General features: G+C 40.0%; 1 protein-coding gene across 1 annotated transcript in view; it reads right to left on the minus strand.

Moving 5' to 3' along the window:
• The window catches only part of thsd7ab (thrombospondin, type I, domain containing 7Ab), a 112,207-nt gene that overhangs the window by 31,286 nt on the left and 53,098 nt on the right, over positions 1-27,823 (minus strand). Inside the window, exons 3-9 of the mRNA XM_060861154.1 lie at positions 20,739-21,585; positions 17,908-18,156; positions 17,140-17,321; positions 12,385-12,540; positions 9,458-9,661; positions 4,924-5,118; positions 269-512 (exon numbers count right to left, since the gene is read on the minus strand). Of these exons, the coding sequence (XP_060717137.1) occupies positions 269-512; positions 4,924-5,118; positions 9,458-9,661; positions 12,385-12,540; positions 17,140-17,321; positions 17,908-18,156; positions 20,739-21,585 (2,077 nt within the window). The remainder of the gene's footprint in view (positions 1-268; positions 513-4,923; positions 5,119-9,457; positions 9,662-12,384; positions 12,541-17,139; positions 17,322-17,907; positions 18,157-20,738; positions 21,586-27,823) is intronic.

The raw sequence follows: 27,823 nt of genomic DNA on the forward strand, positions 1-27,823 counted from the left end.
GTCACATTTGTCTTTCTAATCTGTAGAAAAATTTCCACAAAAAGTGATTTTTATAAACAAGTTGAATATTCATGAGAAGATATGTGAAAGTTGCTTGGCAACAATGTCTACGGTTATAAGCACTATGTTTATAATATTAGTTTATTTGAATAAACACTTGTATGTAGAACCACTACAGGAAGCCCAACTGTCCTTAAATGAACCCTTTATCCTGAGCATTTATTTTGCTTAATATATTTCAGACCCCGTCCTTAATATAACTACTTACTTTTTGGGGGGGACCTGCCCCACATTGACCTTGATGCAGATGACTTTACGTGTCTGCATGCCGGTTGCGCAGGACGTCTTGCCCTGTCCAGAGGTCATGGCGCGGGTAAAGTTACTCATGGTGACCGAGGTGTCCTCGGTGCACGGCCCCCAGGGTCCGGTCTGCCAGTGGTAAACAAAGCAGGGATGCTCGTTACAGCTTCTCATTTCCTGTAGCATGCTGGCGTTTGGACAGCTGGAGCCTCCTGAAAGTGCACAGACAGACAAACATGGCTGAATCCCAAATTGCTCCATAAACGACTAATAAGTGCACTACTCTGTTCTCTGAAATAATGACTTCTGCCATCTATAAACTGGGGGATGTGGTAGCCTAGTAGTTAAGGTGTTTGCCTACCAGTCAGAAGATTGCAAGTTCCCAAGGTCCACCAAGCTCTGCTATTGCTGGGCCCCTGAGCAAGGCCCGTACGCCTTAATTATCAGTTGTATAAAATGCAAAAAATGTCAATCATTCTGGATAAGGGTGTCTGCTAAATGCCATAAATGTTAAATTTAAACATAAATAAACTGCACTACACTTTCAGTAGGGAGTCATCAGACATCCCAAAACACTGCACTATAAGACACTTTATGTCATATAATTTCATATCATATCCAGTCTCCTTTTTAATCATGTGCTGTAATTACCTCAGCCTGCTAATAACCGATAAAAGATAAACCACATACATTCATTCATTCATTCATTTTCTACCGCTTATCCGAACTATTCTCGGGTCACGGGGAGCCTGTGCCTATCTCAGGCGTCATCGGGCATCAAGGCAGGATACACCCTGGACGGAGTGCCAACCCATCGCAGGGCACACACACACACACTCTCATTCACTCACGCACTCACACACTACGGACAATTTTCCAGAGATGCCAATCAACCTACCATGCATGTCTTTGGACCGGGGAGGAAACCGGAGTACCCAGAGGAAACCCCCGGGGCACGGGGAGAACATGCAAACTGCACACACACAAGGCGGAGGCGGACCCTGAACCCCAACCCTGAGGTGTGAGGCGAACGTGCTAACCACTAAGCCACCGTACCCCTAAACCACATACAGTAAATGTATATATGACTCAACATATAGATGCCTTTGAAATCAAATTGTTTACTGTTTACATGGTTTATTAGCCAGCTAGATAATACAAACTAACCTACCATGATTCCTGAGATGACGGAGGTGTCATACTTGTAAATGCTTCTAACCTACAGAAAGCTAACATAATAACATAAATTTCGCAATTCCTCTCAGAATTATACAACTCATATTCATATCCAATCAAACCAAACAGAATTCGGACTGGGAAGGAAATTTTAAATCATATTCCTACAGTACATGTTTAAATCCTTCAATGCTAATGCTAACCTGATAGCTTACATGAGGTAGCTCAACAGGATTAGAAGAGGATTTTTATTACCATTTATTTAGCTACATTTAGCTAGTTAGCTGAGTTACACATGCTTACCTGACAGGATTTCTGAAAGAATTAGATAGAGAATTTTTAGTTTAACAGAAAAATAGCTTGCTAACATGAGCTAACCTGACAACTTCTGAGGGAATAGTAAGATGTTGTAGTGATAAATTTTAGAGCTAGCTAGTTTTTTTGTAAAACCTTTTAGCTTTTTAAGGGCAATAACAAATCTTTGAAGGCTGAGATTTTTCTGAGAAACATTAGTATTTCAATATTTTTTAAACATTCGCTAGGTTGTTGCCTTTAAATAAACCATAATCGTGTTTATTTGAATTTGTTGCTTTCAACGTATTTAATATGAACCAAATACAATAACTAGAATCAACAAACACATTATTCATCCTGTACTATCTCTGAATAGGCCAAAGTCATATTCTAGTTTTTAACACCAGCAGTCGTAACTCCTCTCTCCTGTCTACACGAAAAATTACGAAATGCTCAACAACTCCGGGCCTCTGTCTTGCTCTTCAGCAGTGAAATGAGAGCGTGTCTGACATAATTGCTGACATTCTCAGCTCTCAGGGTGACAGAGCAGCCCAAAGGGGTACCGAGAATCGAGACCTGTCCATCTCGACGAGGAAAGCAGCTCTGTAACGAGCAGAAAAAGACACCAACGAGTGAGAAAAATATGACTCTGAAGGACTTTAGCCTCGAGAGACCTAATGCTCTCGTGCTGTCTTTCAAAGCGTGAAAAAAGAATTCTAAATAGATCTCTATTTGTGAAAGACGAGTCTTTCTTTCCTTTAGCTCTTCTGCTATTTTATGATTCTTTGGTAATCGGTCGGTGCGAGACAATTCCTTACACTGGATGATAATAATTGATTACATGTGCTAAAAGATCGATCTGAGGAATAAATCGTTTCATAGTGATGTTACATACAATTGAGAAAATCTTAAAATCTTTATGTAGATTATGAACCACTGTGAGCCGTGTTGTTACCTGTCGGTGTATATTTAAAGTTCATGCCATTTGTCTTACACAAACCCTCAAATCCATATTTAAGTAACCACAAAGGTAGCGATTAAAACGCCAACTCTATTCAGTGAGTCAAACCATTTGACACGGCTCACCAAGTAAAGAAGAGTCATTCAGCTCTCAACTCTCCTCCACAAAACCTACCAGTTATTGTCTTATTGGGAATAAACAGCATGGTCAATTTTCAGTGAGAGATTTCCTCATTTTGGTAAAAAATTAAAACAGAAATAGTTGATGGCTCCTGGTTTAAGTAAAAGAGCTGACTCACTGAAAAGATTCGACTCGCTGTCGAACGACACATCTCTACCAGAAGGCATTTAATGATTCATTTTTATGGCTTAGTTTACACCTTCTGCTGATCCTGTTTCTGTTTGCTGTGTTGGAATTCACACCTTCGTATCTTCAAGGCTGTGAGAACTGACACCATCTCTCAGTGTGAAAACATGGAAAATGGCTGTATTTTTGGCTTTTTTAAACAGCTTTGCAATTCAACAAGGTTTTTCCCCCGAGGTGAAAAAAATCCCAAAACTCAACCTCCAAACAAACACAAGAAAGCAGTTCATTTCAAAAGGTCCAGTGTCAATGCATCGCCTCCTTTTTTTAATCTGTGTTTGCTGTATGAATTTCAGTCTTTCTGTCGTCTTGCTCAAATCTATTCTCGAAGACATCCATAATGCATAAAGGGCTTTCTGCATGATTTGCTGTGTTTAGTACGTGTGTCTTCCATTAGGAAGCAGGGTGAGATGTCTGCAGAACGCAGCAGGCAGACAGCACATACTTATGATAAAGATGAAAGTAAGACTTGTCTTCTGAATAGCAAATAATTCAAGGGCTGCTTTTCTGAAAATTATTTCTGCAAACAAACCCATTTGAGCAAATGACCCGACGCGAGTCGTCTTCATCGTTGAGGTTGTTGCATGCTAATACTATGCTATTTTGCTGTTGTAATGAGTTCCCAGGGATTTCTAAAGCATCCATAACCATTTTCTTAGCGACACTTTCCACTTCAAAGTGCATTTCATCCAAAAAACCCCAAATGTCCAGAAGAGAACAACAATTGTAGTCCACAAAATACCACAGAGGTTTCTGAAAGATTTCTCGGTCAAGTTTGTGCTCCTTTTAAAACGTTAAAATAAATATTACAGCTTACTATCAAACCTAATCCCGTCTATAATAAAATGTTATATTAGTCCTAATTTAGTCTGAACCGCTAACACTAGCCAGCTGGCTATCATGAGCTAACCTGACAGGAATACTGAGGGGATTTTAAATATTATTCATTATTAAGATAAATTAGTAGCAAAGTAGCTAAACATAACAATATTATTTAAACCAAAATCACATGTGTTAATGACCTCTACTGCTAACTTGCTAACATAAGCTAATCTGACAGGAACTCTGAGAGGATTTTCAGGTCATTTTCATAAACATACAGTAAGTTGCCTTCACTGTTAATGGCTAGCTAGCTGGCTAACATGAGGTGAACTGACAGGATTTCTGAGATGATTTTTAAATCTCATTCATAAATGTTTATAATCTTCAGTCATATCAAATATGAGCTAACTTGACAAGAATATACAGGTTTTAAGTCACATTCATTAATGTTTCTAACTTTCAGTGCTAATGCTAGTGTCAGGAGCTTGGACAGTTCCTCGCCAGACCTCCAGAGGAGCAGATTTTTTCTCATCTTGTTCACCTTGATGTACTGATGTTGTGTGTGAGCCGTAAGGATAGCAAAGGGCGTGGTACAGCCCACATGGAAACAATAACAAGGTGGGCGATGAGAAAACACCTGACAGCCCCCTCTGGTGGTCTGGCAAGGAATTGTCCAAGCTCCTGACAGCTAGTTTGTGAGTTAACATAATATGGTTATAAAATTAATGCTACTTAAACCAAATTGGAAATGAGGAACTGTTCCTGACTTAAGGAAGCAGGACGCATTAGCTAACCTGACAGGATTTAATAATCTAAAAGAATGTACAAGCTTTTATTGTTAAAGGCTAGCTATAAGCGAGGATTTTTAATACACATTATATTATTAAATGAACAAATGCTAATCTGTGAGGACAAACGCGGCTACTACAGTTCACTCTGATTTGCATGGACGTCTATAAATTAAAGCTGCACGATCAGACAGACGTGTCTCCCTGTCCTTCCGTTACCTTCTCGAGCGCTGTAAGCCAGAATGGCTCTCGTTCTCGTCTGCTTGCCCTCGGCAGTTTTGCTCGAGCACGTTTGCGAGCAGGTGGACCAGGATGTCCAGGGGCTGAGGACGCAGTCATTAGGACACGGGACAACACAAGGGACAGGGCCAGGGAGCGACGCTTCATCACACAGATCCTTGTTCACTTCATTACCTGCGCACACAGAGGAACATTCATGGGAAACTATAAACTTAAAATAAAAATAAAATAAAATAAATAAAATAACTGTATTATTAATACATTTTTTATTACATAAATTGATAATAATTCATAATAAAATAATAATAAAAAAATATGTGATAAAAATCTAACAAATCCCCAATGATCTCCTGCTACATCCTAAAAAGCACAAGATTACCAACATGGTTAATTAGTTTGCTATTTAACTGCTAGCGTGAATTTGTTAATATACATATCAGGTTTGAGACTTTGCAGCTTTTCACATTCCCAAACAACCAGCCAAGCAATTCGTCTTCTCTGAAAAGTCAGGAAACTTTTCCTTACCAAAGTAGTGATAAAGCACTGACTCTGGAGACCAAGCGTTAAATGTCTTCTTACCGAAAATATATTTGATTTTGTTTTTTTTAAGAAAAGCTACAGAAGTGAAGGTCAAACTCGCTCGGGGAAGTGCTTCTGTGAAACTGTGTTACGCACAGAATAAAACACAGACCTCACACCACTCTGAGTATGTAGTGTATGTTATGAACAGTATTACATGATTCCATGCTAAAACCAGAGCAAAAAAAAAAGCGAGCTTCATGCAAAAGAGCAAAGCGTTAATCAGCACCGTAAATAGACAAAGGCAGAGATTCAGCGTTCCCATGAGCCCCTGAAAACACATCTATTATTCATGGTGTGTACAGGATGAAGCGTCAGACCTGATTTTGATGTTTTTAAAAGACACCGTTTCACATTTCCACACGTTTGGATTGACTCAATTTTGAAAAAAAGAAAACAAAAGAAGGTGATGGATGCGATTTTAAAAGAAGTAATAAGAATTGTGACGAATCTTTCAGCATTATTCTGATTTGAGCTTTATAATAATGAGCATTATAATACATCCATAATAAAATAGTCATTTCTGATATGAGCCACTAGTAAAATAGCAATAATAATAATAATAATAATAATAATAATAATAATAATAATAATAATAATAATAATAATAATAGTAGTTTTTTAAATTAAATTTATATAAAATATTTATTTAAAATAAATTTATTATAAAATTATAATATTAATAATGTTCTCTACATATTTCACTGTTAAATTTTGACATCAGTGAAAAAAGTCTGATTTTCATTTTCATTAACTGTCGACAGCGCATGAGCTTCCTGAGAGCAACACGAACAAAAAAAAGGGATTTCACACCTGAACTAGATGTTAATTGTAGTCCATGGAAGCAATATGGCTATTGTTCAGAAATCAGACGGTTTATTATTTCATTTCCTCACTGATTTGTCTTTATCTGATCCTTTATCTCCTCATTCTGATCCTTGAAATCACCATAAAATCACCTGCTCCAGAGCTTTATTTGTCTCAGCCTCTGTCTCAAATCCTGGATTCTGATTGGTCAGAAGGTGATGATCTGCGATTGTTTTGAAAATGAGCTTGCTTTGTTTGTTATAATGAAGCTTTCTATGTAACGTATGGAAGGAGTCTCCAGTGTCAGAGCTTTGCATCAGTCTAAGGTAAAGCTGTAAGATCTTTTTGCTTTGTTTGTTTGTTATATTATTTTCAAGAGAGAGAGAAAAAAAAGCCAGTCTGGTGAGGAAAGACTGTTTATTGCTGCTATAACGTAAAAGGATACGAGAACCAACTTGTTTTTAGCTAGCTAGCTTTGCTTTGCTAGTTTTTATCCGGACTTCTACGTTGTGTATACAGTCTGCTGGAAGGGATCAAATCGTCTCAATTCAAAACGTCTCTAAGAATTTCCGGTTTTAATTCCCGCTTTTAATAACGAACATTGTCTCAAAGCAGCTTTACATAAGTATTGAAACAGAATAAGTTTAGAATTAAGTTACTGTTTATCTCTAACATTTATCTTTAATGATCAAGCCTGAGGTGATGGTGATGAGGAAAAACTCCCTGAGATGATATGAGGAAGAAACCAGACTGAGAAGTGAACCTCATGGTCATTCAGGTGACACTGGACACTAAATAATAATATAAATGTAAATGATGTTTTTTCTACAACAGTTTATAGTCCAGCGGAATTGTGTAACCAGGAGCTCCTGAGGAACTAACATATCAGAGTTAGTTACAGACTTAACATGATGAAGACCTGAGCACAAAGCTGAGTTCAGAGACGGTGTGATAGTCTACAAATGGTTCTATCTACAGTAATCCCATGAGTCACGAGCTGTCCATGTACAGTAGATCTGTACCACCAAGAGAAGAGAAGTAGAATAAAAAAATGAAGAAAAAAATGAATGAAGTCTTGATTATAATGTACATAAATATCCTTTGCTTTAATATAGTGGAAAAAACACAGAATAAAATGGATTTCTATCAGCACCTGGGACAAAAGGCATTCAGCTGTAGCTTGGGTTAAAAGTCAGAGAGAGATAAACGTCTTCGGAGCTCCAGAATTAGCCGGCGTTATGACGCAGGGAAACCGGACGCTCTGTCAGGCGGCACAAACACCAGGAAATGTCAAACAGCTGGAGGTTGTAATAACGCAGACCTTCTTCTTTACTCATCAGTGAAAAGAATGACCTATTTTATGATGAAATCGTGGTATGAAACTGTGTGTGGTGTGTGTGTGTGTGTCTGCGTGGTGTATTAAATTCCCTTTTAGAGTCAGACTTTTCAAGGTTTTCAGAGTGTACAAGGTTTTCGGGCAATTCCCTAGAGATGTGTTCGACTTCAGGTGTGTGTATGTGTGTGTGTGTGTGTGTGTGTGTGTGTGTGTGTGTGAGAACCTTCTTACTTTTTTCATTAAGGCCAAATATCACAAGCAGCTCCACTGGGGAAGCAGGAAAAGCAGAGAAACACACGAGCAGTAATATAAGCACGAGGACAAGGAGCCGTTAAATCACTTTTCGCTCAACGATGACAGTCAAAAAAAAAAAAAGATCACGCAGCATGTCAGAGAAGATTCCTGACAAATGTTAATTACTAGCGTTAATTTTATGGTTAATTAGTCATAAAAACAGAGTGAAATGGACTCTTTGGTCACAGTCAGCTCAGAGGAGACGACTTTTACTGAAGGCGTGATATGATTTTTTTACATACAGCAGACACGTGCTCAAAAATTATAAAGCTGCGTTTGAAACCGGAGGTAATTAGCCTTGAAACAAGAAGAGTTTAATATAACATTTACAAATCAGGTTCTGAGACACAGAGTTTTGCTAAAAGTAAAAAAAAAAAAATACCAAAAAAAAAAAAAATGAAGAATGTTCCAAAACAGTGAGGAAAGGAGAAAAAAAAGAAAAAACACAAACACTGAGTCACATTGAGGACTTTTGTGTTAACTGTATAACAAGAGGAAAAAAGGAAAAAACTAAAGGAAAAAAAATCAATAAAAAATAACAACAAAAGAAAGAGTCAAAAAAGACTGACTACAAAGCAAGACCATCCAAAAGTTTCGTCGTAAGGCGCAGAAACACGAACGATTTAAAAAACCTCCCCCCCAAAAAAAAGCCTGCATCAATTTAGTGGGAAAATAAAAAAAAAAAGCTATTCGCAGATGGTTCGGTAAATCTTTGGCTCTCGGTCGAACGTTTCACTTCAAGCCGATTTTCAGTGTCTTAGGAAACAAACAGCAGAGATTTGCATTATTTATTTATCAGAAGCTTGTAATGTCAGTAGCAACTTCACAGCTTTGACAGCAGGCGTGACAAACGCAGGCCGAGTTTGGAAAGCGTGCAACTTTTTTCCTTTTGTAAACGTATTAAAGCACGAACGCTGGCTAACGAGACGCTGCTTTAAATCTGGGCTCAGTTCTGAACGCTGAATTAAATCTGGGCTCAATTCTGAACTCTGAATTCTGCGTTCCGATTGGACAGAAGGTCCTGTGCAGCTCTGAAGTGCAAATATCGGGTTTATCTTAACGCGCTCGATCTATGATGTTGCTATGGTAACGGAAAAAGATCTAATGAGGTTTATTTTGAAAGTGAGGAGATGTTTAATTAACATTCATGGAAGGAGTCTCCAGTGTCACAGCTTCGTTTTTTTTCCTTTTACAAGAGAGATAAAAAATGATTCGTAGATATAAGTTTTATTGCTATTGGCAGATGATTTCATGTCCTATTTAGTTTAGAATTTCTTTCTATTAATTCACACCTAATTAATAAGCAAAATGACCTCAAAATAATTTTAGCATAAGGCAATTTCAAACTAAAAATAATCAGACGGTAATCAGCAAATAATAAAATTTTTCTAGAAACAGGTTTGTTTAATATGAATCTAATCAAGAGGAAATATCAGCTGAATTTGCATAAAGTTAGATATTTTTATTTATTCTATTTTCATATCTGAGGTGTCTCACCATCAGCGTCGACACAGCGGCTCTGAGGAAACTGACTTCCTGTCCCGCAGTCTGTGTCCTCAGCAGGAAGACATTCGTCCAGGCCTTGCAGCTGCCAGCTGTAACAGCTGGGCTCATCACAGGGCACGGCCTCCACCAGGTGAGCACAGCTGCCCTCGCCGCCTGTCGGGAAGTTTGTGATCTTTCGCCGTCGGAATTTGAAACCTGGAACAAACGTTTGCTTTTAGGTTCACTAGTTCGCAAAAGAAAGGCGTGCTGTTTTTTAATTAAAAAAATAGCTAGATTTGGGAAATTGCCAAAGACGTCATGACGTGCTGGTTTTCTGGTTAACTCACACCACATAATTTCATAAAAATATTATTATGTTATTGATTCTTTTCATTTAACAGCCTCCTGAGACGGGCACGGTGGCTTAGTGGATAGCACGTTCGCCTCACACCTCCAGGGTTGGGGTTCGATTCCCGCCTCCACCTTGTGTGTGTGGAGTTTGCATGTTCTCCCCGTGCCTCGGGGGTTTCCTCCGGGTACTCCGGTTTCCTCCCCCGGTCCAAAGACATGCATGGTAGGTTGATTGGCATCTCTGGAAAATTGTCCGTAGTGTGTGAGTGTGTGAGTGAATGAGAGTGTGTGTGTGTGTGCCCTGTGATGGGTTGGCACTCCGTCCAGGGTGTATCCTGCCTTGATGCCCGATGACGTCTGAGATAGGCACAGGCTCCCCGTGACCCGAGGTAGTTCGGATAAGCGTTAGAAGATGAGTGAGAGAGTGAGCCTCCTGAGACTGACTTACTAACAGTTACATTATTACATTACCAAGTCTTCCAATGAATGAATGAATGAATGAATGAATGAATGAATGTGTAAATGAATGAATGACGACTGTCCAATGGAGGCAAACCTACAACAGTGCCCCCTGCTGACAGGAATAGGTTCTGTTTTGTTCTGTTCTGTGTAACAGCTTTAAACATGAGTTTTTGTGTAAACATGTAAAATAAGCACTAACAGACAGACAGGTTTCTTGTACTGGTAAGTTTGGTACTTTATAAATGTTTTCAGGGGCTTCTGACAGTACATGAGGGACTCAAACCCCCCGAAGCTTCACTCTCACATCACGACTGGCTGAAATGTTTCCTTGATGAGAAATTACAACATCTCAATTCAAAATGTCACGAAGAATCAAAAGGTGAAGAAGGAGAAAAATAATAATAGATGATGCAATATGAAAAAAAGAAAAAAGTCTGTCTGTCTGTCTCTCTCCCTCTGCTTCCTTCTCTCTCTCTCTCTCTCTCTCTCTCTCTCTCTCTCTGTGTCTGTCTGTCTTTCTCTCCCTCCCTCCCTCTCTCTCTCTCTTTCTCTCTCTCTCTCTCTCTGTCTGTCTTTCTCTCCCTCTCTCTCTCTCTCTCTCTCTCTCTCTCTCTCTCTCTCTCTCTCTCTCTCTCTCTCTCTGTCTTTCTCTCCCTCCCTCTCTCTCTCCCTCTCTCTCTCTCTCTCTCTCTCTCTCTCTCTCTCTCTCTCTCTCTCTCTCTCTCTGCGTCTCGCTCTCTCTCTCTCTCTGGGTCTGTCTCTCTCTCTCTCTCTCTGCGTCTGTCTCTCTCTCTCTCTCTCTCTCTCTCTCTCTCTCTCTCTCTCTCTCTCTCTCTCTCTGTCTGTGTTATGTCCATTAGCACCTGGGACAGAAGCCCTTCATCTTTAGCTTGTGTTTAAAGTGAGAGAAAGATAAACGTCTTTATGACGAGGGGAAACTGAAAGTAGGTCATACTCTATAAAATCAGGAGTCTTACATGTTTAATAAGGATCATTTATAAAATTTTCTGGTTATAATAATGTTCTAAAAGCATTATAACACTACACTGCATGTTGATGACAACCTTGGACCAATCAGAGTAGAGTATGCAAATAAGATGCAAATGAGAATCAACAATACTACAGGAAAATAAGAAGTAAAGATTTAAAGATATAAAGTCTGATGTAGGTGCTTTGACTTTGAAGTTTAAATTTATTCTCATTAATGTTCTCAGAGTTGAGAATATTTTATTATCATTTTTTTTACATGGCTTTGTTATCTCTTTCTATGTTCCAGTCTTCTTTTATGTGATTCATACATTTCATCATCTAATGAACAATTACGGAAAAAAAAAAAATGGATCTGGTTGAACAATCGATGGTATGAATGTGAATGAGATCGCAGTTCGTGTTCGGGGAAGAAAAATCATGGACAAATTTCATTCAATTTTGTAAAAGCTGTTATTTTGGATCCTGGAGCCATTTTACGGTGTGAACTCATCAGGGTTTCTGTACCGGATTCACGCCACTCTAATCATTCTGACCCGAGCCTGAAAAGCACCTCGAAGGGACTTTAAATTAAATCAATTTTGATGTCAGTCAAATGTCAAGCAGCCTTAAAGTCTTAATTTCACTGTTTTCTTTTAACAGAAACTTTGTCTCAGCTTTTTATCCTTTACAAGCACATTAATGTGTTTTAATTCAAACTAAAAAGAGACATTTTGAGGTTTCTTTGAAAAACAATCGCATCAACTTGCAGTTATTTTTTCCCCTTCGATAAACTGAGAAGACTTTAAGAAAACATGCATTTGTTTGTGTTAATAAAGGGTTATATTACGTATTTATTTAAAAAAAAACTTTTGTGTGTGCAAGTGTGTGTATTTGAGTGTGTGTGAGTGTGTGTGTGTATTTGAGTGTGTGTGAGTGTGTGTGTGTGTATTTGAGTGTGTGTGAGTGTGTGTGTTTGAGTGTTTGATTAAGTGTGTGTGTGTGTGTGTGTGTGAGTGTGTGTGTTTGAGTGTTTGATTAAGTGTGTGTGTGTGTGTGTGTGAGTGTGTGTGTGTTTGAGTGTTTGATTAAGTGTGTGTGTGAGTGTGTGTGTGTTTGAGTGTTTGATTAAATGTGTGTGTGTGTGTATGACCCTGTACCTTTCTTAACGGTTTGGTCGCTGCAGTTTTCGAAGGTACACGGCCCCCACGCACCCCATGGAGACACCTCACACTCCACAGGACACGGGATGTGGCACAGCTGGCTGGTACTCGGCACAGGACCCACACACAGCTGGCTGTCCACTGGCTGTGGTCCTGCAGGGCAAACACACACACACACACACAAATACACACACACACGTAATCACACCTACAACATCCACAGCAGATAAATATAGACGGTGTTAAGTGTCTGTCATGATGATAACACAGTTCAAAAGAGACACTTTTCCAGTTATATGTGATCTAAAATTAATAATAAAACATTTTGTACGTCATTTTGGCTACAAGCTAAACATCTAAATGTAATTAGGCTTTTTTTAAACAAAGGCTTCATAAAGAAAAGTGTTTTCTAGAACAGCTTGACTTCTTAACGATGTCAGAGTGAACCGTGTCACGCTGCTGCGTGTGAGAACCGGATGTCGGATCTCAGGAGCGCTCGGCTCTGTCTCTCCAAGCTTGATCCCAAAGGCTTGAAAAAACAAAACAACAAAAGTCTTTCACGCCTCTGGGGAAGAGGGTGCGCCTAATTGCTTTCCCTCAGCATGCGCTTGAAATTAATGGGGCTAAAAATGATAACGAGCGTGCGGCAGCTCCAGATCAGTGGATCAAGGGCTAAATTAACGCAGAGCTTCACAGGTTGGACTTGTTTGCTTTGCCAGATGGCCTGAAGCCTCCAAGCAGACGTTTGTGTGTAATCAAAACTCCTGGGCAGCAAGAAAACACACTCCTACTACATCATGTATACACCTACACAAACCCACACACACACACACACACACACACCCACCCACACCAAAGACAAATCAGGTATAAATTTAAAAGCTAGCAGTCTCGCACAAGACAGCTACATCTTGAGACATGGGTCTGAACTGCATTTGTGAGCAATTCTTATGAATCATGTGCTTATAATGCATTATAAACAGGGATACAGCATACACAACACCTTATAATGAGCAGCCTAGTATATGTATTTTTAGGAAAGATTCTAGTTGAAGCTACAGGAATAACACTTGCTAATGCATCCACCTGTGAAATCATAGAGCACTTTGAGAAGCATGTTATGAGCAGATCACGTTCCATATCACTCTATAAAGCTTAAGGATATGATTTCATAATGTCAGGTTATATAACACTATAAACCCAGAGAATAGTCAGATAGTTATATAAGTCAGGTTATATAAAGTTTTAAAGCATGTTCATGTGACCATGTAATGTCAGGTGTGTAAAGAGCACTACTTAGCAAGTTATAAAGCATGAGGATTATAACATCATCATGTCAGGTTATGTAAAGCTTTATGACATAAAAAATAGCAAGCATATAATTCTATTATATCAGGTTACATAACAGGTTATAAAGCTCATGCATAAAACTTCATACTGTAATGGCACATGACATAACCTGACATAACGCATGTGCATATGACTTTATAATATCAGATTAAATAACATTTTCTAAAGCATTAGCTTATAAATTCATAATGTCGGGTTATACAGCACTTTATAATGATTCATAATGTCAGTTTACATGGAACTATTACGCATGTCCATAAACCCACTTACACTTACTTTGTACATATGTACAATTTGTAAGCTGTTATGTCATACAGCATGTAACGTCTTATAAATACACTTATAATGAGTTATAAATGCATAATTCATATGACGTAATACATAATTAATCTAAAAATAATTTCAGAAACAGAATCCAGTCCAGACACTTAGCCCAATTTCTAAGAACGGTTATAACCATTTATTACAGAATGACACAGAACTCGTACCACACACACACACACACACACACACACACACACACACACACACACACACACACAGTTAATTACCTTCAAAGGTTCACTACAGTGGCAAAAAACCCACACACTCCGTCTGTCACTGTCATATCTGACATCCTGAACATTTCCCACACTGCCGCATCAGTCCGTAGAGAACTCATTATATCTACAGTAAAGTGCAGAACTCCAAACACTTTTATATCTCACTGTTTTTGGCACACGAATAAAGATTCAGACTTAAAATTAATTCAATTTATTCAGAACATTATACAAAACTGAAGCACCGCATCGATTCAGAGCTTTAAGAAGCTTTATGCAGTTTGCTTCATTTTGCTGTGACTTATATTAAACATTAAAGCGTGTAGTCCGAAAATGCTCAAACCTGATTGGTCAGAAGGTGTGGATTCATTTATTCAAACATACATTATTCATTTATAATAGAAGAGAAACCTTTATTTTGTCACATCTACATTACAGCACTGTGAAATTATTTCTTCACATATCCCAACTTTAAAGGTTGGGGTCAGAGTGCAGGGTCAGTCATGATACAGTGCCACTGGAGCACAGAGGGTTAAGGGCCTTGCTCAAGGGCCCAACAGTGGCAGCTTGGCAGTGCTGGGGCTTAAACCCTGATCAACAACCCAGAGCCTTAACCACTTAATCGACCACTGCCCCAAAAATGCCAATAGTATCAATAAGCAGGTGTAGGAGAAATCCACTAAAATGGTTGCCATTGGTTACAGCATACTAAAATTTCCGCCACGTCGCGACACCATTATTCAAATCGGTGTTAGTCGATATTGTTTGTACAGTTCAGCACAGTACACGTTTTATCATTTTGACGACTTTTTTTGTTGTTTTTGTTTGTGCCCCAGTATATTTACTGCAGCTTCACAACACAACACAACACATTTATCTGACATACAAACAAATGGTTATGGTATGTAGATGCTTTTGAGAAAGCGAGTGTGATTTTTTGTCAGAAACGTTTCGGAGTACTTTCAGGAATTACAGCGTGGCGCTTGTAGCTCGGAGAAAACCGCTCTGTACGAGAAGCCATTATATGAACACAGCCAGACGGTTGATTGCTTTGGGTACCGTAATCATTCTTCTCCTCTGGACCATATGGTGCGGCACACAAGCGTAAATCCAGAACTAGCCACAGTTTGGTCAGGTACCTATTTCATTTCCAATGAAAGAGTCACTACATGATTAGTGATGGAAAGATTGGTACAAAATCCAAATATTGGTATTTTCTTTGGTACAAAAAAAACAGGAATAAATAGTTATTTGATGTTAACCTTTTATGTTCTGTATCTTGCTTTTATCTTATCTTTTATAACCTTCTTTATACCGTATCTTGCTTCTTTTGGATGGCTAGTCGGGGTGTAACAATACGCTCTGGTCATGATTTAATTCGATTCATGATTTAATTCGATTCATGATTTAATTCAATTCATGATTTAATTCGATTCTTATATTATATTTAATAAAATTCGAAGAAGACCTTTTTCTTTTTCTGAGTCATAAACAGCGTACATTTTTGTCTGTATAAACGTAAATACCTAAAAAATTGTTAAAAATCTGCCATTTTTAGCCTTCAACGTAGACTAAAAATAAAAAAAATGAGTAAACAAACAAACAAACAAATAAATGTATCAGTTGTTTCAAAAGTCAATAATAGAGCTCCAAAGGCGGTTAAAAAGCCAGACCTCCATGTCCTCTTCCTCAGGCTCTGTAGATCATGGAACATTTGACTGCAGTCATTTGAAATCAGCTGAACCGATTTATAATATAAAGTAGCTTTAAACTCATTTGTTAAAGACTTTCCCTAGTTCGTCCTTTTATACTCACAAATACTCCAATAAACACTGAGGATCTGAAGATGAGGCGGACGCTGAAGATGGTGTCCTGTCATGCTTTGAAATTATCAGGCGAGACTTTTGGTAAATATGTCCAAATGAATCCGTGGGTGCCAATATATTTAGCGAAGGAAAATGAATTGTGAAGAATGAAGAGTTGCAACTGTAAACTACTTGGTGATGACGCAAATAACAAACTCTGATCCAGAACTAAGAGTAATCGTGACATTTGACCAATCAACGATGTGCACAATTTCAAGCCCCGCCCACATTCGTTTCGATGAAGTGAAGCTAAGCAAAAGTTGTTTACAAGCCCGTGTCAGGTCTTTGTTTCTCAGCTCAGGTGATTCTTCTTGGATTTTCTGATGCAACCTACACACAAGTTCCACACATCACAGTTCAAACAGCACAGATTGACTTCCTGTCTTCACAAACTCGCTGCTTCCTGCCCTGTTCAGATCACCCTGATAACCGGATTGGGCCCCTGCACCATGTCGATTAGGATGCAACCCACCGCCTGCCTTTGAACACAGCACGAGCAGATGATGGTGTCTTTAAGAGCAATCTCTCCTGTAGCTCTTTCCTTCACAGCACTTTAAAGAAGCGTCGGATCGGTCGTGTGTGCGCGCGTGTGTGTGTGTGTGTGTGTGTGTGTGTGCGTGCTGATAGGTGTCTGAGCACGGGAAGGAAAAAAATTAAAGATGCAGGAAAAAAGGCAAAGGAAGTGAAAATCTGGAGGAGGTGTAGAGGTGAAGTTATTATGAAAGCAGGTGCAAAAGACAGAAATGAAGGAGAGAGACAGTGATGAAAAAGACGGAAAAATGAAGGACGTCTTTATACCTGTGTTTTAAAAACGCTGAGGCAGTCTGTATGATAATGTATAATATGAGTTTCTATGAAAAAAAATGGAATGTATTCTTATTTCATAAGATTCTTATGTGTTATATGTTCTCATTCTTATTCTGTATTTCAAATCATAAATCTTTCGATTTTGGTGACGTTTTTATCAGCAGTGTTTAAATCAGGTGTTGAGTTTGTACCTGGTTTGTCTTGGCTGCTGCTCGGGTCAGAGATTGGATCGGCGTTAACTCGGATGCAGTACACCTCCCTGGTCTGCATGCCGCCTCCACACAACCCTGTCTGATTGGATCGTCGTCGGTCCTGCTGGCTGAGCAACACGTCCACGCGACACTCCGCCCACTCCGACATCCTCCAGGTGTAGCTGATGAGGTCATGCGACAAACAGGTTACTAATATTTTATACAGCATAAGTGTTTATGACAAGATAACCTATAACATTTTCCAAAAGAAATTGAAGTGTCAATAATTATTACGTAATTAAAAGAAAAGCGTACAATCGTTTTAAACAGCTAGCAGAAAGTCTGCAGGTTCGTCGCATGATCGCCAGATTAGATAATAATCAGATGTAGCATTTGATATTAAAAATCGAGCGGGTTACATCTAGACGTGTTCCGTTCAGAACATAGCAAAATGTTGTCTTGTATACTATTTATACACTTAGTGCTTTGAGAGTGTCACCATGGAAACAAGACTTCAAGAACCGATGTTCGATGACGATGTTATTAAAATCTCTAAAAGTTCTGATTTCATTGAGAGCTGTAATTTCAGCTGTCATAACGTTCTAACGTAAGACCAGAAAGTGTCATGACATGTTACGTCACCTTATGTCGTGAAAGTTAACTTCATGATTGGTTATGAACATCGATTGAAGTGTTACTCATGAGTCTAATCACACCGTCTGGATTTTTCTGCTGTATTTAGTGTCAGGCTTCATTGTGGATGCTCACATGTCACAGGGTGAGATGCTCTCTCCTACTGGCTCACACAGCTGCCTTTCCTCCAGATGCAGACACTGGGCTCCTCCACCCACTGGGAGCTGCTGGATGTCTCTGCTGCGGGTTCGGATGCCTGTCGGGGTGTCCGGGTCGGCACACGTCTTGGAGCAGGGAGTCCACTCCACCCACTCGCTCACCATACAATCCTTAGGCATCAGGCACGGCCGGTGAAGGTCGGGGAGACTCCAGTGGGGGCACTGACTACATCGACACACAAACTGCTACAGTGGGAAAAGTGCAAGGATTCTTCCATCACACTCAAGAACAAATCAGAAACTCAAAATCCGACTCTTACGGCTGAATTCCTTTCCATTTAAAAGCTATAATCTAAAATCGGGACTATTATTGATGGATGTACTCTAATACTTACAGTTATACAAAACTCCCTGTTTGCAAACATACACAAGCTACCACTGAGGCAAGGTCAAGGTTCAATGTTCAAGGCTACAGGCCCAGTTAGGTTTGCTTTTCTCTAAACGTACACTACGCAGAGAAAAGATGGCTGCCAGGAAGGAAGGCGAGCAAGGAAAATATAACAACTTTTATCTTAGAGAGAGGGCGGGGCTTAACCCTGTTACTAATATGACACATTCTTTTGAAGTCTGGGATTGGTTGTCCAATAAAAAAAAATACAGAAATCTTTGTTTGTTTCTTTATAGCACTTTCGTTTCGATTACATCGCTCTCGTTCCAAAATAGTTTGACTTTGCACTTGAGACAAAAATCTGACTATAAAATTTCCTTAATGTGTCTTTACCTGATTTGCTCAGCCAATCATCTCCTAGCTATCGGTTAGCTCTTAGCATTAATCAGTATTCCCATCCAAGCAGAAGTAATCAGAAGTGTTTGTAAAATTGCCGATAATCACAACGCTTCTGAAGACTAAGAAACCGATAATTTTGTGTAAAATTGCAGCGTTTTATATTTTTTTCCTCCATAATCCGGAGGCGAAGCGGCTGCCGGGATATTAGAGTTAATTACAGACTGCGTTTAATGCACTGTAGCCTCATTTAGCATTCGTGCATTTAGCTGTCACTTGTGCCACACAAGCGCTCAATTCGGAGCTGGATTTCTGTCTAAAAATAAATAAATAAATAAATAAATAAATAAACAAACTGATCAAAAGAAACGCGAGCCGAACGTTTGGAGGAATCTTGGCGAGAGCCGCGGAGCGATCGCTTCAGAGGAAAGTTTGTTCCAGTTTTGAGAAACGCAAGAGTAAAAACAAGTATGAATATTTCACAGGCAGAAATAAGCAACTTAAAGATGAATATTTATGCATTGGGGAAGTGCGAGTCAATTCTGTGGTTCCTTTTAAAAAAATCATATTCCTGTCACCGCTTAGACGGACGGAGCGGTCGTGTTTTGTTACGAGCCGAAATATCGGCGACGTCGTCGGCGACTGTTGTGCTGTTGGTTTTTGTGTTACGTTTGTTTGTGATTTCGCCTCGAGATGTCAAGACGTCAGCATTTCATTAGTCGTAACATAAATAAGTATCGCGCTCACTTTACGACTTGTGCGATTTTGCTTTTTGCTCGTAAACGTCACCTGATATCGTAGCAGCGTAACATCGTACGAAGCTCATTTACATGATATGTACATCACCACAGACACAAACCAGCTTTTTTTTCTTTATCCCTTTTCCGTATCGAGTGTTGTGTAACTGCGCAAGAAGAAACACAAACATGGGTGATTCTTTTCCAAAACAGCTGACCCACGATCTCATCCATGCCATGAACGAGTGTACAGAGTGTGTATAGAGATGTCATCTGTGTGGCAGAAAATAGGCATCAGAGAGAAAGAGAGAAAGTGTGATGCACAGCTTTGACAACCTTCTAGAAAAAAATAGACAGAGAGAGCAAGAGTGGGGGGATAAGAAAGAGAGAGAGAGAGAGAGCGAGAGAGAGAGAGTGAGAGAGAGAGAGAGAGAGAGAGAGAGAGAGAGAGAGAAAGAGAGAGAGAAAGAGAGAGAGGGAGAGAGAGAGAGAGAGAGAGAGAGAGAGAGAGTTGTTCCCTGCCTGTCATCCCCCATGACAGAGGTGAGGGGAAATAAACACAGGAACTCACAGATGCTGAAACTGCTCTCAGCTCCAAAAAGACTGAAGTGTAGATCTAAATAAATTACCGGCTGGGGAGTTTCCTCCGTCACAGGACAGAACGAGATCGTTAAATAGCGCTGTGTGCTTGTGGTGGATGAGAAAAATAAACCTGGAGCTACAGAATAATTGAATGGTCATTAATTGCGTAGTTCCCTACGTTGTTACGGGGCTTTAAGTTCTGCTTCAAAACAACAAGAACGCTGAGGAGAATTCAGATGATCACCGAATCTACTGTAAATCAGCCGAGAGAAAGGACGACGCTGGCGTGATCTTTAACTTAGAGCAAACGTCGTCTCGGGAATGAACGTTTTATTACAGAAAAATTAGCAGTAGCATTATTAAGGAGTTAACAATGCATCTGGACTGAGGCTGAGATGTACAGTATGACCTTGAGTGAAAAGACCTTGAGTATTTATAATGATTTTGACTTGTACAGCGCAATCTGAATTTACAACCTAATCCGGGCTATACAGAAAAAAAACATCATTCCTGTTATCCAAAATAGCTGCCTTGTAACAGCACAGCATTTCGCTGCTTTTTCTTTTCACTAGACAAGATTTTGGGTTCTAATTTCGAGTTCTCTTCAGTGTAAACCCAAAGAAAGAAGCACCCAGTGTGAAACATTTCCTCAATCACTGACGATATGGTGACAAAAGAAAGCTGGTGTTGGTGAGGATTGTTTACCTGAGAGGAACGATGCTGCCGTTGCGGTGTACACAGACGACCTGTCGTGCCTGGTATCCCACCTCAATGCCAAACAGGTTGCTGTCCTGACGGTTCAATTTGTTACGGTTGCGTTTGCTTTTGATGAGCTCACGCGTCTCTGGATCCCTCGAACCCTGTCTTTCTTTACCTTTCCTGCGTCGAACCTGCCGTGCAACACGAGGTGGCGAGATTGAAGTAGACGACATTGATGGTGGTGCAGGAAGGGGGTGGCACTCACTCCAGGAGCCCAATCGCAAGTTGAAGACCATTTCTCTGCCCTCACAGTGCTTGGGCGCGCATGTCCGAAACTCTGTAAGGTTAGGACACGGCATGCCTCCAAACATCGGCGGTGCCAGGACGGAGCGAGCGCGATTCTGCAGTCCCAGACCACACGTCTTGGAGCAGGAAGTCCATGGGCTGAATTGCGACACCACGCAGTCCCTTGGGCAGGGAATCAGACAGGCCTGCTCCAGCCGTGGCCTCGGCTCAAAGTACTCGCAGATGGAATTGTCGGCTGGAGAAGCGTCGACTCTCAGCACGCAGCTCACCTCCCGTGTCTGGACTCCCGCCTCGGCATGTAAACAGTGCCCGCTGCCTCCTGAATGCTGAGCTACAGGCAAGCAACGGTTCCAGGACCCTAGCTGCCAGTCGTACAGATCACGGTGCCAGTCACACACTCGGAAGCAGCTCTGTTGGTTAGCCGGGCGTGATGACTGCTGGCAGTTGGTGGAAAGCGTAGTCCAGCCCTCCACATGGGCACACCACACGGCCCGGCTCTGACTGCCTCCCGGGCCACACTCGCTGCCCATACACCTTCCCCAAGGACCTGAGTAGAAATGGACCAAACACAAGGATTCCAGTTATAAACAACATTCACAGACTTAATAAAATCATAATAAAATCTCCAGCTTTCCTCCATCCCAGTGGAAGTGTGTCCTGTACACAAAGAGTATAAACAAGACATAAACACCATCGAGTCCCCATTTTCCTTTCCAGTCAGTTTTGAAATCTGTAACGCACAGCAGTGTTCATAAGGCTACATAAAACCTACACAAGCCTTTTACAAGATAAATTTACATAATAATTTACATAAATGTACATAATCTTTTATACAACCTTAATCAACAGGGATTTCAGAAAGCTTATATAAAGACTAATTTTGTTTAGTTTGGTGTCAATCTGACATAACACCAAGAAACAAATCAAGTGACATATACTTTACATAACTATTTTTTTATGACATTTAACTGATTGACTTTGAAACATCATAGCAAAGAAAGTCACTTTTATGTTTCCAGACATTTTTAAACATTTTTATTTGTTTGTAAAAACAATTTTAATTTATGGGGTTTCATAAATCTGCATAAAACCCACATAAAGCATTATAAACCAGAGTAATGACTTATTCCAATAGGTACACATCTGGTACAGTATCTCATTCAGACAACAGCGATTAAAAGATATAACTGGCAGAATGAGTAAACACCTATGACACTGTGAGGGCAATATGAATGTTTATAAATCTTTAATGGCATCTCGTTACAGTGTAATAACAATTTTTTTCTGATTAAATAAGACAGAGTTTGTATGTGATCTTTGTCATCACTGTCACCATCACATGGCTCACCACAAGTACAGCTGTCTTAATGACAGCTGAAGAGACGGCGTGTGGAAGAAGCCTTGATAAATATCAGGTTTTTTTTTACAGGCTTAGGGAGGCTTTATGTAGTGCTATGAACATAGTAGACTGTTATTAGGGAAAAGCTAGCTTAAAATGATTTTTATTTGTCATTAGAGGAAATTGTTCCAAATGCAAACTAGAGGTGTCTTTAGCTTTTGGTCAAATTTAGATTGGTTATAAGGATTAATCATGTTATACACACATGCTAACAAAACTAAAATACAGTTATAATAAAATATAATAATAAATGATTACCAAAAATCAGCTAATTTTAATCAGCTAATTTATACAATTTACAGCTCAGATCTATTCCATTATCTGATCTCTCGTGTCCTTGATGTCGAACTTGAGCTGTGTTAATAAAACAAAGTGGAATGTGGGTGTCTTAGCGGCGCTCCTTTATATTCTCAGCACAGTCGTCTAATGCGAATGCTGAGCGAGTAATGGGCTGAAATTAGTCACACTTTAATTATAGCTCATTACCTGATGCTGTGGAAGACTGGCAGCCAAAATGAGGCTGAAATTCTGACTACAGAACAAAATGTCTGTGAGCAGATGACAGGATCGGGGAGAAGGAGCATGATTGCTAAGAGGGAATTTTTGTAATGACAAACTCATTTGTTGTTGTTTTTTTCTTTTCATACTAACATGTTGCACAGGAATAAATATGAGGTTTCTATTTTGCAGTATTGTACCGAGATGCGTCTTGTGACGTCGTCGCAGCACACGTTCAGCCTCGTCCATTCACGTGAGTACAAAAAGTAGAAAGTCATAGAAAGTCACTACATATCGTTGTTGTCTGGCGGAAACCTCGTATGTCCAAATTTGGTCAATTTCATATTTTTTCAGTCCCCTATTGGTCAGTCCCCACGTGGTTCTGTTATTTTTACAAGTTATTAACCAATCTAAAGTCTTGAAAATAGCTTGAGCGCAAATCTCATAACTCCATTGGACACTTCAACTGTCCACCTCTTCCTCACTCCGCGGGAGAGCTTCGCGGCATATTTCTCCTCAAGAAGAGTCGCAACGAATCAACACGTCTTCTGAGGTAAATGTCTTCAAAACACTGGGCTCAAAGAAAAAACTAAATCTTGTCCCCCGCTAGTTCTGGTGCTCCTCTGAGGACAGGAATTTAGCACAAGACAATCCACTGCAACGCGGACTAAACCCTGTGCACTGCAGATAAGGTACAGCGTTTTTTTAATTTCCTGAAAAGTAATGCTTTTGGAGATACGAGGATTCCGCCTGACAGTGACGATATGTGTCTTCACTGCTAGGGGTTTACAAGAAGAATCCTAAGCTTGTCATTTCACCATTTCACAAAAAAAAGCTTAAATTCTGAAAATTTACAAAAAACCTCCTGTGGAATCCTGAAGGATTAAATAAACACGAGAACCAAAACAAACACGATATATATACACTAATATTTAATATATCTCCGTTTCTATGTGATCAAAAAACCAAATTAATGCAATACTGAGGTTCTAAGCCTCCCGTTTAGCAAAATGTGGCCCAACTGCTTAGTCTCTAAAATTAATTATTTAATAAATAATTCAAATAAATTACTTTATTAAATTGACTGGCGTATGATTGACGACCTCAAAAAAGTTAGAATAACTAATCAAAGAGACAAAGAAGTTCACGTTACTGAGACAGTTAAATCAGAAAGCAGAATCAGTGACTGCTGGCCTTTTTGTCAGCCGCAACCCAGAGATAATGAAAAACAACTGAGAAAAATAATTACACAACATACACATCATCATCATCCTCTTCCATCTTTTCCTCCTCCTCCTCCTCCTCCTCCTCCTTCTCCTCAGCCCTGTTTTTTTTCCATGTGGTTTCATTCATCTGTTCATTCCGAGCCTCATTAGCGCCAGGGTACGACCCCCTGTTCTGGCTTCATGAGGAAGCACATGGCTTCACAAATGTTATGACTAGCAGGTCGAAATGGCAAGAGCAGCAACTCGTTAGAGATCTCGTCTCACATGGCAATAAGAATCAACACTAAAAAGCAGGAGATAAAGAATCTGTAGCATGAGTCTATAATCCAAGGTTACAGCGGAAATAAAAATAAAGAAAGTGTTAATTAGACGACCACGAATATTGAGTCAAGACAAAATGAAAGCCGTTGTCCTACAAAAAGGCAAACAAAAGACTTCTATATGAAAAAAAGAGTCCATAAAAATGTTTTACACTTTTCTCGTAGTGTTTAATACTTAATCTTTTCTGCAGCTCTGATTTCACTCAGTGTTTATGTTTGTCAATGTGTCAAAGTGGTTAGCGCGTCTAACAATGCTACGTGTAATTACAGTCTAATTTCAGTCTTTTCGTAGTAATTTATCAACATATCTGAAGAAAATGTCGATGTTCCAGCAGATCCTTTATTTCGAGCACAGTGACAAAAGGGAGCCTTTCAGCCATATTTGCTTAGCGTGAGCTAGCGACATGGCTAAGGCGTTTTATATGCTTTCATTTAAATTGCTTTCAAGTTTCATTTCAACACAACATTCATTCATCTTCTACCACTTATCCGAACTACCTCGGGTCACGGGGAGCCTGTGCATATCTCAGGCGTCATCGGGCATCAAGGCAGGGTACACCCTGGACGGAGTGCCAACCCATCGCAGGGCACACACACTCTCATTCACTCACACTCTCACACACTACGGACAATTTTCCAGAGATGCCAATCAACCTACCATGCATGTCTTTGGACTGGGGGAGGAAACCGGAGTACCCGGAGGAAACCCCCGAGGCACGGGGAGAACATGCAAACTCCACACACACAAGGCGGAAGCGGGAATCGAACCCCCAAACCTGGAGGTGTGAGGCGAACGTGCTAACCACTAAGCCACCGTGCCCCCCTTGTTTCTCAACACAACATATATTCACGAAATGTTAATATCTACTAACCCTACGATACGCAGAGTTTACATAAAGCATAAACTTCACTAAAGTCAACTTCCTGTATGAGCGAATTATCTTGTGTTGTGTTTCTGCTGTGCAAACCGTTCGATGATGTGTTGCTCATTTTGTTTTATTTCTCAACCTGCACAAACCAAACCAAAGCATGAACATTACATCACAGTAACTTTTACACATATGCTCTGAGAACATTAAGGCTGCTTTTGAAATATATAAAAGGTATATTTTTTATAGCCTCCATTATGTGTTGCTAACTCATATTAGCTTATATTGATATACAATGGCACATAAGTGCACAATTACTATACCTGTTAAAATCTATTGTAAAAACAAAAGATTTCAGCAATTTTGGACATCAAATTAAATAAAAAATACCTAGGTAATGATATAATATGTTGCAAGCATTTTTCAGTTTCCATTTTGTTTTGCCAGTTTTTATGGCTGATATTGTAACTAAAGTCACTTTAATGATTTTTTAGAAAAAGTCACTGTTTTAAATTTGCAATGTGATGACGTTCTTTTTGGCAAGCAATGTTTAGATCCTTGTCCAAATCCAGGCAAAATATTCTTCATAGGATTTCTCAAAGCCTGTTAGGTAGAAGACTAGCGTTAAGGATACAGATGAGAACCCTGATCAGAACGGATGGTAAAAATGACACTGAAGTGTTAAATATTATAAAAAGTTATAAAACACCACAATCAGACTGGATCAAAGTCTCCAAAAACCCTGATAAGCCTTCGTTATCCAATACAAGGTCCACGCCTCTGATGTGACATCTGGCAGGACGGACTGCACCGTGTAGAACTGCTGATCCTAGAGATGTCTGGTCTTCCTTCCCGTTTCAATCTGGGCTTCACTCGGAGTTTAATGGCTCTACGAAATGTGTTAGCTTTCCTGCAGCTAATCTCTGCTCAAGCAAGCCAGAGCCAAGCCAAGCTTCACAAAATCGTTTCACTAACAACAAAGGGATTTCTTTTTGCTTTCAAGTTTCTGGACTCTCCCACTGTGTGATCGGAAGAGTATCAGACAGCGATTACTGAAAGTGACAGAGAGCAGTGGTCCACAAAAACGAGGAGTGACACGGCCTTGTGACCCTGCAGACTTCACAGATGCAGCAGCTCCTGTAATTGAAGATTGAAATCAAACCCTGAGCATGCACAAAGCCAGCACTGCTATTTTTTTCCTTTGCAGCACTGTTTTGTTGCTTGCCACTTCCCTATTGGCATATCAAGTACACCGGCTTCCTACAGATCCCACTAAGCAGCGTGTGGGCCGCATGACAAGGGGTCTCATGGGTCTACGGCTGAGAATGGGCTTCGGAGGAGCTGTCAAGCTATTCAGGAATTACGTTCGGTTTGTTTGTGGTGTCGAGAGACAACTGTTTATGTTGGTGCTAAGCTCAGCCATGGAACTGTAAATGCTGAGCCTACACAAGAAGACTGTCTGCAGGAATTTTAGTTCAGACTTTCCATGGTTGGTCTACCTCACATGCTGTGACTTAATTAATCAGGATTCGAGGAAGCCACGGCTGAACTTTGATAAACCTGGAGATTGAAGGGAAATGTGTGTTTCCTCGGTCTCGCCCTTCTAGTTTAACAAAGCTGGGGTTGAGATCCGTAGAAACTGGATATCGATCAAGTTCTGGATTGTCCTGTTGCCTGTCAGACGAAGAGCTAATTCTGAGTGACAGTGCTGCACTACTTGACAAGTGCTTGGGTGAGGACTGGATGGCGTGTAGACAGTGAAATCTGACAGCTCGAGAGCTTTACAGGAATGCAGGCCAAACTTTTTCAACAGAAAACTGGCTTCAGCATGCACAGACTCTGGTGTTACCCAAGCCATGTACTTCCTGTACAGAGTGGATAGACAGAATTTGGTTAAAGGATAATGATGGAATGACAAAAGCAGTTCAGGCTTGGAAGAAGCACAAGCTCTCAGAATCCACTCCTAGACATATGACCTAGAAAAAAAGAGTTTCTGCCTCAAACCTCACTATTCCAGGGATCAATCCTTCAATCTTTCAATCCTTTGCAAGGTCAAGGTTTACTCAGGGTTCCCGGGGTTCACAGGATCCCTCCCACCACCCAAAGGTAAATCAGCAACTTTACATTGGCTCTGGGTGTGAATGAGTGTGTGTGCATGGTGTCTTGCATTGGACTCGCATCCCATCCCAGGTGTTTTCCCATCGCACACCCAGTATTCCCAGGAGGCTCCGTATCCACTGCAACCCTGATGAGGATAAATCAGTTAATGAAGATGAGTGAATGAATGATCTATATAATGATGTTGCCATGTCAAGCACAAAGTCCACATTTTCTTGGTTTGTTCTTTGGATTATTTGCTTAGCAACTTAATGACTTTAGAGAGTGATTTCATTAAAGTGTCTCTGTGACCGGATCCTATCTCTCTCTCTCTCTCTCTCTCTCTCTCTCTCTCTCTCTCTCTCTCCATCAAATT

Source organism: Tachysurus vachellii, chromosome 25 (genome assembly GCF_030014155.1).
Source record: "Tachysurus vachellii isolate PV-2020 chromosome 25, HZAU_Pvac_v1, whole genome shotgun sequence".
Lineage (NCBI taxonomy): Eukaryota > Metazoa > Chordata > Actinopteri > Siluriformes > Bagridae > Tachysurus > Tachysurus vachellii.